The following is a 17,984-nucleotide window of genomic DNA, read 5'->3' on the forward strand; positions in this document are numbered from 1 at the left end:
CGTCAAGTGTCCTTTCAGTAAGTTTGGCATTTGACCATGTTAAAAAAATGCTCTGTGTGATTTCAAGACTGTATAAATTAAGTCCTGTTTAGGACTATTGAGTAGAAGCTATAGATAAACACACACCAGAAAACATGAATTTCGAGTTATTTTGTGAAACCTCATATCTTATCTTTTATTAACTCGAGGTCACTTTTCTGGTTACTAGCAAGGGAGTAAACAAGGAGGCGTAACCGTGAACAGTGTTTTTTTCTGAGAAGACGCAACATATATATTTTGAAGTTGAAGTTATATGAACTTTAAATATTTTTTAAAGATTTTAGATCTTACAGAGACTGTCACCCCTCCCCCTTCGATTGAGTAGTTATGAAACACACGACATTTCTAGTCGATGTGTCATTGAGCAAGACACAATGAGTGTAAGTGACCCTATCTCTCCCAATGGGTTGGAAGAGGGGACATTTTCCATGATCCTCAAAGGAAGCGACGTCAAGAGACACTGTTGGGAGTGTGATCGTCATAAAATAAAAAATATATGATCTATTATAACAGCCCCAGCCGATTTAAATAACCTCATGTCTTGTGTTTTGTGAATTCTAACTGTTTTCCTCCATGACGTCAGGCAAACAAGTTTTGGCTTCACTATTAGTGAGTCCAACATATTTGCTTTGCTTGTCGAGCACTTCTTGCATTTAGCATATCACGTCTCTCTTGAACACAACAAAAGAACAGTCGCCAAAGAAAACCACTATTGTTGAGGGTGAATGTTATTATCATTTCCGGTCGGATGCACTTTTGTAAAGCAGTCAACATCACCACCACCGGGTGTTTTTCTGTATTGTTTTGATGGGGCATTGTTTCCTTTAGCTGGGAAAGCAGTGCTTACTGGGGTTATTATGTGTCGCCTATTATGTGCATACAAGGGTTTGTCTGGAAGTTAGTTATATTACAAGGTATTACAAAACTACTGCATTCAAAATGTTAATTACTTTAGGTAAAGGTATAGCCAAAACTTATCCAAAATAGGCTTAACGTGTCAAGTATTATTTTATCTTCGCATTATATCTTTTGATTATTATAAGTTAGGCATTAGTGTGCAGGGAGACTTTATGTTGAAGCATGTTGAGGTAAAGCTAACTTAAATAGTGTTTGATCCATTAATCCATTGCAATGAATTATATTTTATAATAAATAAATCACGTATTGATGGATTCAACCGGCTTGTTTCAACAGTGTTTTGTAACAAATTATAAGTGAATGAATACAAAAGGAAAAAAGACTTTCGTGACATCCATTGAGCGCGTGACGAGTAAAAAAAGAAAAGGTCTCGTCTCCAGCTGGCCGGTGGGGCGGGGCTCCTGCAGGGTGTATCCAATAAAAAAGAAACCCCCTGTTCCGTTTACAAGTTCTACACATGCGGCTGCGAAGCTTTAATTCAAACGGAGACGTTTCTGGCTTTGTAGCTAGTTATTTCACATTCAATCGGAGAGTCGTTAATAGCCTTTGACGTGGTAGTTTTTATTTTTTAAACGCAAAGCATCGTTTTTGAAGGGGCTCCGTTTCCTTATCAGTTTAATTTGTTCATTATCCCGCGCGCGCTATCGTAACTATAACGTCTGTGCGCGCGCTATTTACCTTACTGGATGGAAAGCACTCTTATTCACAGGACCGACATCTGAAACGCGTGGTAAGTTTGATCATTTAGATGTTCTAGCAGAATAAATGTCTGTGTGTATAATTCGCTTGACGCCGCAACACTACATGTAGTTCGGTGATCAACGTAAAGCTAATGCTAAAGCTAGCCCGGTAAAAGAGATACTTGTTCTTCGTGTTTACCACAAACTGTTCATTATTAGTGGCTAGGTAACGCAAGTATACCCGTATGTTAAGACCTAAATAACGTTATCACAGCGGTTATGTTAAACATCTTGTTTGAGCTAGGATAGACGATGACTGAAGATGTTGGGTCACCGATAACACGAACATCACAACTATATAATGTCAATATTATTCTGAAACAAAGTTTCAAATGTGAAAACGCAATCCAAATAGTATATTACGTAAATGTTTTAGGTTAACTGTGCGGTCCATCTTGTCCAGCAAACACTTCATTACAAAGGGCACGACACACAACGGTGTCCAATAAATACAGGCTTGTGTTCCCTGACATTGAGTCACTTCCGGTTCCACCCCCATCCCCTTTTTCTTCACAGAATACACATTATTGAAACTGCGAATAAAACGCGCAATTGGCATGTAAGCGGTTAGTCCTGACCGGTCGACCGGTTTCTAGTTTGTCCCGTGAAGCGGTGTGAGCAGATGGCGCCCGTGTTCTATGAATGGATGACGACACGTGCACTCGTAGAGACCTTTAACGATTGTAACGTCTACTATAGATAAGGCAACCCTTATCGGTAGCGGTATTCTTGGCCGACGGTACGAAACAAAAACAGTAGTCAACCATATATACAAGTCGGGCTAAAATAAGATGACGTTCGTGTAACATAACCCTCTGTTTTCTTCCTGCGACATTTACCAAACATGGCTTCCCATTTGGTTTTGGGAAAGACATTTATCAGAGACTCATGTCCCAGTCCAAGCGTTTTCTAACGTTACTAGTTTTCCACGGTCCTTGTTTATTTTATTCCGTTTTTAAAGCTGGAGATCCCCTTGATCTCCATGAATTTCCATCGCATTGTTGTTGTCAGTGTCTTTTCTGTATGCTCTTTCATGACCCTTCACATGAAGGTTGAATTGAATGTAAAGATGCTGTTTGTTGAAGCAGGCCCTTTCTGTCTCTTTTCTTTCCAGGATGTACCCCTGCTCATCTGCACAATGGCAGTCTATTCAATCAGCTTGATGTCTCGGCACCAAAGAAACAGCAAAAAATCGAGTATAATTACAGCATAGCAATACGCCCACACTTTACCTCTTGTTTTCTAGTCAGTTTGCACTTAATAAAGGACCCCTGTTTAAAAACAGGCAGTTCTCAATAAGTTATTTATTTATTTAACCGTTTACCTCTTAATTTTATATGCTGCCGTTTAGAAATTACATTATATAAATAGCTATTTGGACGAGCATCATTACCTTTTAAGATTTTGACGACGTTTCTCTATAGCCTCTAATCATGGTTTCAACTACTGCCACTGCAATAATACTGGCCAGCACAGTGGGGCTGGCGACCCACACTGCTCTGACAGAGTACACGTGGTTGCTGATTATCGGCTTCATCATCGCCTTCGTCTTAGCTTTTTCTGTGGGTGCCAATGATGTTGCCAACTCATTTGGCACAGCTGTTGGTTCTGGAGTGGTCACCTTGCGACAGGCATGCATTCTGGCCACCGTGTTTGAGACCCTGGGCTCTGTGCTCCTTGGAGCCAAAGTGAGTGAAACCATCCGCAAGGGTATCATCGATGTGGGCATGTACAATAACACCCCGCATGAGTTGATGGCTGGATCTATTAGTGCCATGTTTGGTGAGTATCTACAACACATTGTTAAACATACAGTCATTGAATCCTGTGAGGATAACTTTGCTTGAACAATTCTGTCAACTGTCAGAAATAGATGTATGTGAAAAAGCTGAACGAAGGTCAACATGTCGGCCTAATGTTAGCAATTTATTTCTCCTCATTAGGTTCTGCTGTGTGGCAGCTGGCCGCCTCCTTCCTTAAGCTCCCCATCTCTGGAACTCACTGCATTGTTGGTGCTACTATAGGCTTCTCGCTGGTTGCCAAAGGCCAACAGGGAGTCAAGTGGTTTGAACTCCTCCGTATAGGTAAGTCAGGCGCTGACCTAGAAATGTCCTCAGTGATTTGCTTAAGTACCTCACAGAGTATATTAACGTAAGGATCTAACTGGTAATGCTGTGTTATTGTAATTCCTCTACCAGTGTTGTCTATGTTGAGGACCTTGAATACTGGGATGACTGTTACCGACTCTGAGCTAAATTCACAACTCCTAAAATACACCTGTATTTCAAAACTTAAACTTTAATCACACAAATTTGATATATTATAAATTAATAGTGATTCCTAATGGAATATCCAGATGAGGAAGAAAGGACATGGGATGAGCTCAAAGTACACCAGAACATAACGTGAGACTATTTTATTCAAAGCGTTACAAGAAAATACCGTCCTGAATTCACAAGTTGTTTAATTGGATAGTATATTTCAGGTCTATGTTCTGCTTTGGAAAGACTAAACCCGTCTTCTCAGTTTTAGAAAAACGACAAACAGAATTGGGGAAAAAAAATACACTTAATGTCATTCAGTTGTGGAAAGGGCGTGACATTTTTGTACGGACGGCACAGCGGGGACATTTATTCTCCAGAAGAAGTATAAAACAATCCACCATGCCGGTCCTCGGGATGGGTAGCGATGTTACCAAAATAACTTCCTCTTTATTAAGGAAATTATTAGGGTTGCTCAAATAGTTGCAACTGGCATACCTGTAATTTTGTCAGATATTACATTTCCACTAAATTGAAAGACTCATGTTTTTTCCCCCCGCAGTTGTATCCTGGTTCCTTAGTCCCCTTCTGTCGGGAATAATGTCTGCCGTTGTTTTCTACTTTGTGCGCGTGTTCATCCTACACAAGGTGAGCTGTCTTACATCAAATTGTGTCAGTATGTGTTTTTGCAATTGACACGAGAACGTTTTAGGTGCGTTTCAACACGGCACGAGTCCGCTGCCAAATGAAGTAGAGAATCAAGCTACTGTCCTCTGAATCCATTCCTTTTCCACATCTCAGAGCCAGAATCAAATTACTGTAACCTGACAGCAGAATAGGGCACCTCTGTTCATACAGTGGACTTTTGTTGTTGACTTTGTGCCCTTTTTTGTCCCTTTAGAAAGACCCTGTACCCAATGGATTGAGGGCGCTGCCTGTCTTCTACGCTGTGACTATGGGAATCAACATGTTCTCCATCATGTACACAGGAGCTCCGAGTGAGTATCATTGTTTCAGTCATTTTGTTTTGCATGCCTGCCCACAGCTACCGCCTAAAATAAGCTGCTCGCTCAGACAGCCGGATGCCCACACGTATTCCAGACTGAACCAGACTGTTTACCATTTTTACAGATGCTGTGTTTATTTTAACATGTTTTTTTAGGCTCTCCTGTTTGTGGTTCTATGTGGGTCATAGCTGGAATGAAGTTTTAGAGCCGTGCACGACAGAGGGTTGGAAAATAAGATTAAAGATTTCACTTAACGTCACTGTCTGCCCTGCAGACATGAAGGAGGAACGAGATGTAAAGAGGATGTTGGAAATGGTCTTAGTAGTTCACTGCCAGTTGTTGTATTGCTGCCCAGAATTGTTGTAGTAATGCTCTCAGTACTTGTTGGATTTTCATCTTCCAGAATCTCTTCATTAAATGGGCTACTTTTGCTCCTTTTTGTTTTCTTCTCTCTACAGGGCCTAACAGTTCAAGATGTTAGCTGGCCTAGGCCATTAAATGGCACTACAGGCCAGAGTTTGACCAGCTATTGTGGGCTGGTGTGTGCATACACATCAACAGCACACTGGCAGAGAGGAGAGCAGTTCCAGCATAGCCCCTAACGCTGCTTAGTCAGGCGCATTCTGTACAGTTGTGTGAAGTCCCTCACCTCAACACACTGTACTCGAGGACCTGTACTTGGGTACCTCGCATGAAAAAGGTGCGAGATTGCAATTTTATTTCAGACACTATGAACAAACCAAGTGCGTCACTACATACATACATACATGGATACATACATACATATACACACATTGTCTAAGCCACAGGAATCCACAATGAAGCCAGTTTAACATTAACAGAATTATTTTTTTGGTGATCCAAAGCCGGAAAGCCCATGTTTAATTATGGCCACGTTATAGATGGTGAAGTACATTGGCACAAATACATTGGCAAATAATTGTCACATGGATATGAAGACATGGTGCTTACTGAGTCGTATTAAATCACTTTCAACTCCATTAGGCAGCTCCAAGATCCGAGTAACTTTCCTATATCAGTGGATTTTGCCCTGAATTCTGTCTGTTGCCTTCACACAAAAGCCCGTTTCATAAAGTTCTTATTGCATACCAGTGTATGTTTCAACATGTAGCGTGTCATAGTGACAGTACATTTGGTGACACACACACCAGCCTCTATTGATAAACTTTAATGTGTTTAGCTGGATACACATTTTCTGCCTGGGTTACCATCTGAAAAACATAAACGCAGTAGCATCGGTTGCTCTGGTGATGCCAAGCAATCGGCAACATAAAACCGATGCACACGTTTTGTATACACATACCTGCAAACTTGTCACCTTTCGGTGAAATTCACCGTTTTTAACTAAAAATAGGTCATCCACGTGAATCGTGGAGATCCGAAGAGTTTTTGTTTTGGGGGGGGGGGGGGTCACCTGGCCCGCTGCCGTCGAGATTGCAGTGAGACTTGAAGAAAAGTGTGAAGTGGTGCTCTTTGCAATAAAACATCTTTGATGGGACGTGTCGCGTCTCGGCCAATCAGCGTTCAGATGTCCACAGCGTTTAGGGGTTCAGGTTAGCTTGAATGTTAGCCGCTACATCTACTCCTGTCACGCTGCACCGTGTAGCGATGCTAACAAAGTACCCGTACGTTAAACACGATGTGATTTAGCATGTTTTTAGGCTCGATACTTCATTAAGAGAGCGATCAGAGCGCACGCGCTGCTCCGTGTCGAGCTGTCTGCGCACACTGCGCTGCGCAGCTCACAGCGAGAGAAGTGGCGCAGCTTTAGAGACTTCGGCTTAAAAAATAAAAAGATGCCAGAAGTGAAATGTTTCAGTCTGTAAAGTTCTGTAACTACAGCTGCTCATCCTGATTAACTCTGTATCATCTGGTCAGAGACTAACGGCCTCATAGTGTATAATCAATGCTGTGATGGAACCATGTAGTTTCATTCATATCTGGCTGTATTAATACTAATATTACTGTCATTTGTTAAGTGTTGAAAAAGTTGGTAAAAAGTGAACCATAGGCCTACAGATGTTTTATTTATTACTATTATAGATAAATATACCAGTCTCGTATTTATGGTACCATATTGTTTTTATGGTATTGTATTGAATTCTGGTATCGGGTATCATGATATTTATGGCAGGTATGTAATATGTATAGAAGTTATAATATGAGTATTGTGACAAACAGGTAGAGACAGAACAGATTCAGGGAAAAGTCCATGAGGACTGTTCAGGCAAAAAAAAAGGAAGTTGGTTCATGAATGACTTTAACCATATTATATATGATGACAATGTATATTTGTTATTACTATCATCCAGTGGCGGGCCGTCAGGGCCAGCAAGGCCTTCTCTGCTGGCCTAAACATCATCAGAATATATATATTTTTCTAAATATATTTTCCCACATATGTATTCAATTATTTCCCAGAGTAAGAGTTATTCTCTTAATTTCATAGCGTTCCTCTTGGTTGCGCTGCTGCCAGCGCCAGGTTGAGATTTGGAGGGCTGGTCTTTATGTTAGATCTTTTATCCAATCATATTCAGCCATTGTGTGTTGCCAGGGGGCTAAAATCTGCCCTTAGGCCTTCAGAATCAACATTGCGGGCGCTGGTAGCTTCAAGTGAATGGGAATGACAATGTTGTGTCAACCAATCAGCTTTAGAGTTGGCTCCTCTAGGCCTTCTAGAAGGCCCCGGAACCGGCACAGGAGCCAGCTAGCAGGCGGAGTGCTGCACGTCTTTTGATTGGATTACCAATATTGAGAGGCGGGTCCTATGGGCAGGTAGATGCAAAACCTCAGAACTAGGAAACTGAATTTGATAAAGGAATTAATTCGCGGACTACAAAGCTGTTTTTCAACCCACAATGGCGGAAGGAGGAGAAGATGTCGATTTGGTCGAGCATATACTTGAAATCTGCTTTGGGTGCGACAATGCCCTGTTTAGTGAACAAACGAGTGCAAGTGACTTTTTCTTCTTCTTTTTCTCCGTCCCGATGCGCGCATTCTGCAGCGCGCGAGACGGAGAGCCGAGAGAAATGACATGCTGTTGTGTAGATACGATCAACATCAGACGGCTGTTCAGTTTAATAAATGAACAAAGACGTGCTATAGAGAAAATGACGGGGGCGGGCCAATTTTTTTTAATGTCATGCGATCTACCAATACTACGCCGTGATCGACGTATTGAGCCCTGGTCAAGAGCCATGGCATCATAATGATAGTAATAAGAGGTGGATTAATTCGGGTGGGACTGTGTAGGACCTCACTGAAGGCCCAGGCCCACGGCCCGCCACTGCTATCATCATAGGGCTGAGTCAGAGAGGAGGAACTTTTGTTCTTAAACTGTTTATCATTATTTAGATTTGTGGTCAGAACAATAAAATGACTGTAGTTGTGGTTCTAAAAGCTTTGAGGCTTCAAACAACGTGGATGTGGTGTGGTGACAAAAAATAAATGTCACCTGCCCCCCCCCCCCGTTGTCACCTTTTTCACCCCTCATGAGTTTGCAGGTATGTATACATGACTTTTGACTTGGTGGCTGCCTTCAGAGGCTGCTATTGTCAAGGATAGATACTTATTGTCAGGAGTCAACTGGGGCTTACATATCCCTTCATTGGTTAGACTTAATGCAGCTGCCACTTAATCATAATAGTCTTGCTAAGTGCTCCACTTAGTTCCAAACAAAATGGGGACAAATGGGTTTCTCGTCAAATGAGTCATGAACTGATACTTTAAGCAATTGTAATTTAGGTTAGTGGTGAGACATACCGTAGTGGAGGAAAAAAACAACAACAACCAGTTTTAAAAAAAAATAGGCTATGGGATACAGAGGTTCAAGGGAGGGGTTTGGAACGCAGCCGTGGTTAAAGTCAATTTCCTGTGCAGTCTGATTCATCCACTGCATGGCTGTGGTATAAGCTCACCCTTTTGTGCTGGAGTGTTTATCAGACCGCTAGACCGAGGCTTGCTTTAAAATCCCTTCTTTTATATTTTGTAAGAAGTTTCCTCCCAACAGCTACTGTGACAAAGAGTATTCATGTGAATTGTATCGGGGCCCCTTTGTCAGTCGCATGGTTATTTTTGTACCCTTATTTTGTCGAATTCCTGGTCGTGCCACAGCACAGTGCTGTCGCGCCGTGTCCCACCTGTTACTGGATGTCCCACCACATGTGAGCCGCTGCACTGCACTGAAAGACAGAAGCTACAGCTGTTGCGGTCTTCTACTTTCCTCTCATGTCCCCAGTCCTGCCGGGAGTTGGCTGCCATTGCGTTACTAAGTAAACATCAGTTCGGCGCGCTGCAGTCTCATGCTGCAGCGTGACTCAGTTGAACGAGTGCACCGTCGACTCGAATGAACACGCCGACTGAGACGAATCACTAAGTACTGGCTCTTGTTTTTTTTGTTCATCATGCAGTCCCAAGCGAGTGGAGGTGTTTCTGTTTCTTTATTTTATTAAGGTTACCTCTTCTAAAGTGCAATGTTCAGCAACTGTTTTTGTTTTTCTCCTCACCACACTGCTGACTCGCATCCTCTTTGTATGACAGGCCACTGCTTCCCTGGGGATATTGAAATGGTTGCGTTGGGCTGGCATGTGCTGCGTGATGTGTACCTCTGCTGCACCAGCTTTGCTGCAGTCTTGGCAAGAGGGTGTTTTTATTGCTACAGCAAATGACCCCCCCCCCCCCCCCTTCCTTTAAGGTCTCCTTAAGGAACTCATTGTCAGGTCAGTGTGTCCGCAGGGCATTTTGGGAACATCGTTACTTTTTTTTGCTCATTCATCTTTTTGGGATTTGCAGAACTGTTGACATCTAAGGGTGCACATGTTTCCATATTTAACGAGGATGCTGTTGCTATCTAGAGCCCAGATGTTATTGAAGCCATTTTTATTCATTTGTTCCGTCTACATTTTATACCAGGACACAAGTTCCTCCTAACCTGAACATGTTGACTTGCTCAAATAGTTTCTTGCCCTTTTTTTTTTTTTTTACATTTTAAGTTTGCTATTTTAGTCAACTTTTTGTATGGTCTTCTAAGAAAGGTAGCACTTGCTGCCTTTGTTAAATCTGCCTTTTGTCTATTCTCTTTTGTGTGTGTCTCATTCTGTCTGTGGCACCTGGCGGTCCTTCAGTGATTGGATTTGACCAGATCCCTTGGTGGGCCACCCTGCTCTGGTCATTGGGCTTCTCTGTGCTGACCGCCCTTGTGGTCTGGTTTATTGTCTGCCCTCGCCTCAAGAAGAAGATTGAACGTAAGTCACATTAATGTTTTTTTATTTTCGGTAACCTGATGATTCAGTTTTCAAATCCTTGTCACCAGTTTCTGCTGACAATTGAAATGATGGTTTTCCGCACCGCCTTTGGACTCGGGGTTTAGCCATGCGCTTGTAACCTCACGCTATTCACACAAGGGCTCATTAATCCAGCAAATGGAGCTCAGGGATTATAGAGTCGCTCTCTTCTGAACATTTTTGTCACCATTCTTTTGTTTTTATAATCCTAGATTTAAGTAGGTAAAACCCATCTGCATTAACACAGCCACAGTGTGGTTTTAGTGTTCCTGACCAACATGTTTATGCTCTCCTTCATGAATGTTTTGTAGTTATTAACAATACAAGGCGTTGTATTCTGTTCATCCCATAGCAGGTCACGTATTGCCTTTTTTGTTACTGCATTAACAATTTATTAGGACAGATTGCTGAATGGCCATTTTAATGATCTCTCGGCATAAGCCCATTCGAAGTGTCATATATATATATACTTTTTTCTTTTACCTATAGTAATGTTTATAAAACCATTAATTGTCACAAAGACTAATCTTCAGATATTGCATATTGTCTATAGCTATCTCTGTTCCTAGAGTCTCCCCCTAGAAATGGCAGCCTTTTCTGACTACACACTATTTGCCGCCACCCTGTAGGCTAGCAGCCTAATTGAGTTGAAGTGATCCACTAATTAGTCTTCACCTCTTTGACTAAAACAAGCCTAGGTTGACTTGAGGTGTTGCCGTGGCGTTTGCACTGCATATGTGCTTCATGTCAACGGGCCGTGACCAGTTTGGATGATGCAATGGGGCCCACTGGTCAGGATCCTCCTAGGATTACCGCATAGAAAATATTAACACTGAGTATCTGATTTACTTTAAAACCACAAACAAACGTTACGTGCTGCTCAGGCTGTGCTGCGTCTCATCGTCTTTCAGAAGTTAAGTTGATAGCGGTATTGTAACTTTGTTCCTTCTAAGGTCATAGTCCATTCATCGGATCTTGACAATGCAGGTAATGTTACATTTATCGGACAACGGTTGTTTTTTGGACTCCCTATGTTATTCTTGTGACTCCCTACAGCTCTGGTTAAGCGCGAACATGTGCTGTGATAGTATTTCTTTGTACACTGTGTATATTTGGCCATGACCCAATCAATATCTCGCTCAACTCCTCCCCTATTAGGAGATCTTAAGTCTGCCAGCCCATCAGAGAGCCCCCTGATGGAGAAGAGGGAGCTGGGAGAGGCCCACTGTCCAATCCTGAAACAGACTGCCAAGGAGACCGCTCCAGCTGCCAATCAAAGCCCCCCTGCGCAGTTGGAGGCCGCCCCGGAGGAGCGTCGGGTGGCATTTGACATTGGAGAGTCTGACGATGTTGACAATAATAAGGAACGTAGGGTGGCGTTTAACATTGGAGATTCTGATGATGCGGACTACAGCTCTGCCAACGGTGGTACGTGTGCCAGTTACAACATTGTTATGTCATTAAAGTGATGTAGCCTAGATGGTAATACAATTAACATTTGTTGTTGTTTTTCTTTTCTGTAGCCCCCACACAGAATCAGTCAAACAGTCAGGCCAACAACCAGCAAGTCCAGCCCAGCAATGGCTACACCTATTCGGTGAATCAGATCCAGTTCAACAATCAGGTTCAGTTCAACAACCGGCCAGCACAGGTTCCAAGTAACGGTTACAGCCAGTATCACACGGTCCACAAGGACTCCGGCCTCTACAAGGACCTGCTCCACAAGCTCCACCTGGCCAAGGTGGGTGACTGCATGGGCGAGGCCGGTGACCGACCGATCCGGCGCAACAACAGCTATACCTCCTACACCATGGCCATCATCGGCATGCACGGAGACTTCAAGCATAAAGAAGGAGACTACCGGGCCTATGAGCAAAATTACAAGTGCACAGGGTCAGGGGGTCAGGAAAGGAAGCGAGTGCGTATGGACAGTTACACCAGCTACTGCAATGCTGTGGCAGAGCACACGACTCCTGAAGCGCTGGGAGAGGGCGACGTGACACTAGAAATGGCGAAGGGGGACGCAGGAAGCAGCCGAAGCTCTCTGGATGACGGGCTTGAGGCGGACAAGCCGGAAGTGTCGACTCTCTTCCAGTTCCTCCAAATTCTCACCGCCTGCTTCGGATCCTTTGCTCATGGAGGGAATGACGTGAGGTATGCAGATTCCTTCCTGAAGATGATCTTTTTTTTCTCAGTCATTAAGCCGATGATTAAAAAAAAATTGTATACAGCTGTCAGCAGCCCAATGTTGTGTTATCAGTCCTGAAGCCAGGGTCTTGTTATTGCTTGTCATCAGGCTGATGGATGATATTTTTACTAAATAAGGTTCACCTTAAGTCAGTCATCTTTGACATCATTTTATTTCCCCTGCAGTAATGCCATTGGGCCGTTGGTAGCCCTGTGGCTGGTTTACTCGACTAGCAGTGTGACTTCAAATGAGCCCACACCCATTTGGCTGCTGCTGTACGGGGGCGTGGGCATCTGCGCTGGACTCTGGGTGTGGGGTCGCAGAGTCATCCAGACTATGGGCAAGGACCTTACTCCCATCACCCCCTCAAGGTAGACTCCACAGACGGTTCTCTCCTTATTTATAAACCCACATCCTCTTTAGACATTACCAGTGTTTTGCGAAGCTTGTTTTCAACACGACTACGGCAGAGACATAAGTGTTGTTTTTATTCCCCTGCAGTGGTTTCAGCATTGAACTGGCCTCAGCCGTGACCGTCGTGGTAGCCTCTAACATCGGCCTGCCTGTGTCCACCACCCACTGCAAGGTAAGCTGGTCATACTCTGTGGTCTGGGAGCTAGACTGAGGCGTGAGGGAAGAGGCCAGTTAGTGTGAGGTAGGATACCGTCAACAAGACCCCAGTCTGGGAGACGATCCAAGTGTGGAGCAACTTTCTCCTCAATAAAATGTTACATTTTAGGTGTGCAAGCGGATAATTAAAAGACATGCGCTTTAAATAAGAGGGTGGGATTGCTCTGACGTCTGCTATGCTTCTAGGTGGGCTCGGTGGTTGCGGTAGGATGGTTGCGCTCCAAGAAGGCGGTGGACTGGCGTCTCTTCAGAAACATCTTCATGGCGTGGTTCGTGACCGTGCCCATCTCCGGTCTGATCAGCGCTGCCATCATGGCCATCTTCCTCTATGGCGTCTTCTGAGCGGTCGGCTGCACCCCGACCAGGGGGCGAGAAAGAAACCGCTTCAGTGCGCACCAGAAGGAAAGGAGTGTAGTTGGAAGGCCAACGTGTATATCGCTTACCTCAAGCCAACAACTTTGGAAGAAAAGGGTGGGAAAAAAATAGAAATATTTGAAAGGACTTGTGATTGTGGGCCTGTGGTTCTTGGCTGCATCATTTTCATCATAGAATTTGCTGTTTGTTCCAATTGGGCCACGTTACGTCCAGCAGGAAGCTCGCATTTCCTGGTTCTGATTCTGGCTTTTTCATATCTCATCATTCTTTAACGAGTTATTCTGAAAGCATCAATTGATGATGATTATTATTATTATTATTTTTTTTTTTTACTTTTCAATTATGTAAATACAACTGTTCTGTTTTTAATTTTGTTTTACACTTTAGAAAGAAGTGAACCATTTAAGATGCAGTATACGCCTTTTGCACATGTAACTCTCGTCATTACAAATGCTGAAAGTAACGTAGATGCAAAAGCAGTATTTTAAGGTGAAAAACAAGTTTATGTGTATGCGTGTTTTAAAAAAAAAAAGTAGTTCTTCCTAAATTCGAAGTAATTGTTAACGAATTATTGTTTTCCATCTGGCTTGTATGCCTAAACTGTGGTACACTAGCTGCTCCACATCTCTTGGTATCGAAGAAAAGTGAATATAAACTGACTTAAGTCAGAGAGGTTGGCGATGGTCTTTTCCAATATCCTTAAAAACAGGTCTGCAGTGTTTTTCTTTATGAATTGTCAAACTAGTTTTCCATGATAAAAGTACCAATTGTACACACTGGATGATCACTTGCAGAACGATGAGTGAAATGCTGTATCGGTAGCATAAAAGTTAGCACACTTTGGCACCCAATTCCTTGAAGTCGATGGATAACATGCAATCCAGTTATTTTATAAGAAAGTCACAACTTTCTGAGATTCTCCAGCAGCGCACAAATAATTGCCTGATATTAGTTACTTGAATTTGAGAGCGTTAACCAACGGAAACACGTGCTCTCAAACAAATCTGTTAAAACTTGATGACATCTTTGATGGTTGAATGCTTCCTTCAGCGTTGTTTTTCCCAGTTCACCGTGTGTTGGCTTCTTCCCAGTAGGCTTACGCTTCCTCTTTCTGTGAAATGTGCACCCGCCTAGACATTTGGGTAGTTCTAACTACTCGCTCTCTTTCGCGGCCTGAGGGTGAAAAGGTTGTAAAAGAGAACAGGAACTCAAAACTGGAAGTTCTCTGTTTGTTGTGACGCTGATCTGGTCTCTTATTTGAAGCCAGGTGGACGTCACGTTGCCACCAGTGAGTCATTTGGCTGCAGGACTAAATGCATATCTGATCTATAGCTGCTGTAGTTGCCTTAATTGTTTTTATTTCCCCTTAGCTACCAAAGAGTTTTTTTTTATGCACATCCACATACTCTGGTCCACATTTGTAGATTAAAAAAAAATAAAAATGGGAAAATACTGGCGTTGAACTTGTTTTTGTTACTCGTTTATAACGAAGCTTCTTTACATAATCCCCAATACTATCAAAGTATTGCAACTCTAAACATGGGTTCTTGTAAAAAATAAAAATAAAATGTCTAACTATTTTCCAGAAAGCCTATCTAAAACACTGATTGGCAGCATTGTGTCACGGCGTATAGCGGGGAAACAAAAGACAACATGTTGTTCAGTTAGGTGGAATAGTTCCCTTTTTATTGGCGATAAGTGCAGCTCAGGCACCGGGGATGAGAGCGCTGGATCCACACGCTGCCGTGCTTTCTCACTCCAGTACATCTGTGACGCAGGGACAGACAAGAGAGGATTCCTTTACGCCAGCTTTACATCCCCAACGCACCACTATGCAGGAGATGTCCAGGGCTCTGAACAAATGTAGGAATCACATCCAGGTCTTTCAGATATGACTCGCTCACTCCTGCGTGGTTACCGCTGAACGGTGACGGCACGAGCATGTGACGGTACTGCTGTGAAGCACAAAGGGAGGCCTGTTCTCTCCCCAGAGGAAGAGGAGTTACCGCTATGGGGTTATTCTACTCTTTTTAAACCAGTACATGTAGGTCTAGGAATTTGACTTTTCTCAAAGAGAAATCCAAAAGACAACTTTTATCACTACCTCAATAACCTTTAGTCGGAAGCATTTAATCAATTTTAAAACCATCCTTTTGGCACCGTTTTATGGCAGGGACAGTGCATCCTTGGTCCAAAAATAACCAGAAGCAGACGATGCAGTATAAATCCAGCACAATAACTACCTGGGGACGGACGCCGCACAGTGCCCTGGATTCTCGTCCTAGATGTACTCGCATACAGAGAGGACTGTGTTCATATACACAATCTCAGCATCTTATTGTTTTGAGGGTAAAGCAGCCAACCGATCTCTGCGGCGACTTTAATATCTCGTGAACATTTGCTCCGACTGTTTTTTTAAACAAACCGTTTTAACAAGTGTTGAGTTGTACATTTGTAATTGCTCTCGAGGCATTTTACAAGTCTTGATTGACCGATGTTTTCAACACTATTTAAAACGAGCTGAAACCGGCTTTGACTGCCTCTGTGATTCACAGTCTGGTCATTGCATAACCTACAATTTAACTTTCACTGTTACTCAAATCAGTTCACCACATATTGCCCCAGCAGGTAGTTTGAAAGAGAAAATAAGTCAATCACCCCTGAATAACACAAGTGAACGGATAACATTGCATTCAGCATTGAGGTAAATCAGTGTGTAGCATTTAGAAACCGCCACCTTGTTCCAACTTGGTTGAATTATGACCGACTTCATCTGCAGAGAAGAAATGAGAAAATATAGAGTTTACAACCAAGACGTTATCGTGAGGGCTTCATCAGCACAGTGAGTCAGCATCTTTTTGTGATCTTACCCAAAGTGATCACAATCTCTGGCACTGCATCGTGGTGCTCTAGGGAGACATGACAATGGATTGGATTTGAAAGAAAATCATAAAGGACAGAAAAACACTTTAAAATCCTATGAGGCCAAACTCCTGTGTGCTTTCTACTGTTTATTTATAAATGTTCATTCAAAAGAAGTTTAACAACGAAACATTCAGTTGTCTGTGGTGCAGTAGAGTAGATTTGCATCACTTACCCCGCCTTTGTTTCCCTTACAAAAATAATAGACACAAATTGTCAATAACAGAAGCTGAAATCACATCTTTAATGTGCAGAAATAAACTGCATAGAGCTTCTTAATGTCACAAACTCACCATCTGCCTCCTCAGAGGACTCAGACTGGGATTCTGTGGGGGAGAGAGATCAGTCACATGGTTGTGATATTTTACATGTAGGTGTCCTTTGAGATCCTGCAGACCTCTTCCAGTCTGTCCTTCAACACCATCTACAGGCTGATACAGTAAACGCTCTCACCTTCAAGAGCCGTCGAGTCAGAGTTACCACCTCCCTCTGCGGAAGGAGGATTTCACAGTTATGTAATATTGCATCTCAGAAAGCCAGCATCTTTTTACGCCAGCAGCGTGTGTTTTACACACCTGTGTTGTCGACGTCCTCAGCTTCAATATGCTCCTCTACTGTTGGAAACATTTCAACAGGGGGCATGAACACACGATCGATATGTGTTCAGGTGTTAATCATAAAGGCGATTATAACCTACCGGATCCATCTTGTTCAGCCTCTGCATGTAAAATAATAAAGATTGCATTAAAAACTGCAGCTGAATTCTTTTTTAATGCAGTCAGAGCTCATGTAGTTCCTCTTACCAAGGTAGCGGGTCTCCTCATTCTGTTCCTCGGTAACTTGACATCAGAGAGGGAACATAACTTGTTTTACAGACTTTACTCAAGACGGTGCATTAAATATATATTTGCTTATGAGGTCACCTGGACTCACCATTCATCTGAGCGGCCTCGTTCTTTTGAGCGGCCTCAAACTCAATCTGATCTGAGGATGAAATGATGCAAAACATGAGCCTGACAGGGCCACGGGCAGCTTGGGTGATAATACAAATGAAGAAATGTAGTGTTACAATTTGAACATAAATGAAAAAATAATAGTGTCTTGTAGGTGGCTTTATCAAAGCGGAGAGTTTACTTGTGTCATTACAAAGGAAATGAAAAGAACTGCGCTTCTACCGACGGGTCAATAAACACACATGTGAACATAAAGTACATCAAACATCAATTTCACACACGGCTGGTTCTCAATGGGACCTTTGCACTGTACCTATTTTCTTCAGTTCAGTTGGCTCATCTGCATGAAAAAAAAAATGTAGATACATGTTGAGGCATGCAAGTCTAATCACCTCACATAATTATAAATAACCAATTACTTTTGACAATAACTCCTCACCGTGCTGAGCAACTACTTCCTCTTTCTCTGCAGATTCCAGAGATGCCGAGAGAGCTTTGAATCATCAGAAGTGCATCAGTCAGGCTTCAAATAAATACACAAGTGAACATCTTCTGGAGTAAATAAGCATGAATCAGTCGTACACATTATCATAACAAACAATAATAAAAACAAACAGACAAAATGTTGTCCCCAGATCTCAGTCTCCC

The 17,984-nt window shown here is 42.7% G+C and overlaps 1 protein-coding gene across 1 annotated transcript; it reads left to right on the forward strand.

The window, feature by feature from the left end:
• Positions 1-1,414: 1,414 nt before the first annotated feature.
• Positions 1,415-14,914, forward strand: slc20a1b (solute carrier family 20 member 1b). Its single transcript, XM_056432523.1, has 11 exons — positions 1,415-1,687; positions 2,812-3,479; positions 3,641-3,781; positions 4,521-4,606; positions 4,860-4,956; positions 10,110-10,229; positions 11,427-11,696; positions 11,792-12,422; positions 12,642-12,827; positions 12,958-13,042; positions 13,273-14,914. Exons 2-11 carry the CDS (start codon positions 3,131-3,133, stop codon positions 13,426-13,428), a joined length of 2,121 nt encoding a protein of 706 aa, XP_056288498.1. The 5' UTR covers positions 1,415-1,687; positions 2,812-3,130; the 3' UTR covers positions 13,429-14,914.
• Positions 14,915-17,984: the final 3,070 nt, after the last annotated feature.

Source organism: Pseudoliparis swirei, chromosome 15, assembly GCF_029220125.1.
Source record: "Pseudoliparis swirei isolate HS2019 ecotype Mariana Trench chromosome 15, NWPU_hadal_v1, whole genome shotgun sequence".
NCBI classification, from domain to species: domain Eukaryota; kingdom Metazoa; phylum Chordata; class Actinopteri; order Perciformes; family Liparidae; genus Pseudoliparis; species Pseudoliparis swirei.

Bases quoted from the DNA above. Each gene is read 5' to 3' on its own strand.
- slc20a1b (XM_056432523.1), top strand. From the start codon at position 3,131: ATGGTTTCAACTACTGCCACTGCAATAATACTGGCCAGCACAGTGGGG. The intron at 3,782-4,520 runs GTAAGTCAGGCG...TTCCCCCCGCAG, and splicing joins GTTTGAACTCCTCCGTATAG to TTGTATCCTGGTTCCTTAGT. The intron at 4,607-4,859 runs GTGAGCTGTCTT...TTGTCCCTTTAG, and splicing joins GCGTGTTCATCCTACACAAG to AAAGACCCTGTACCCAATGG.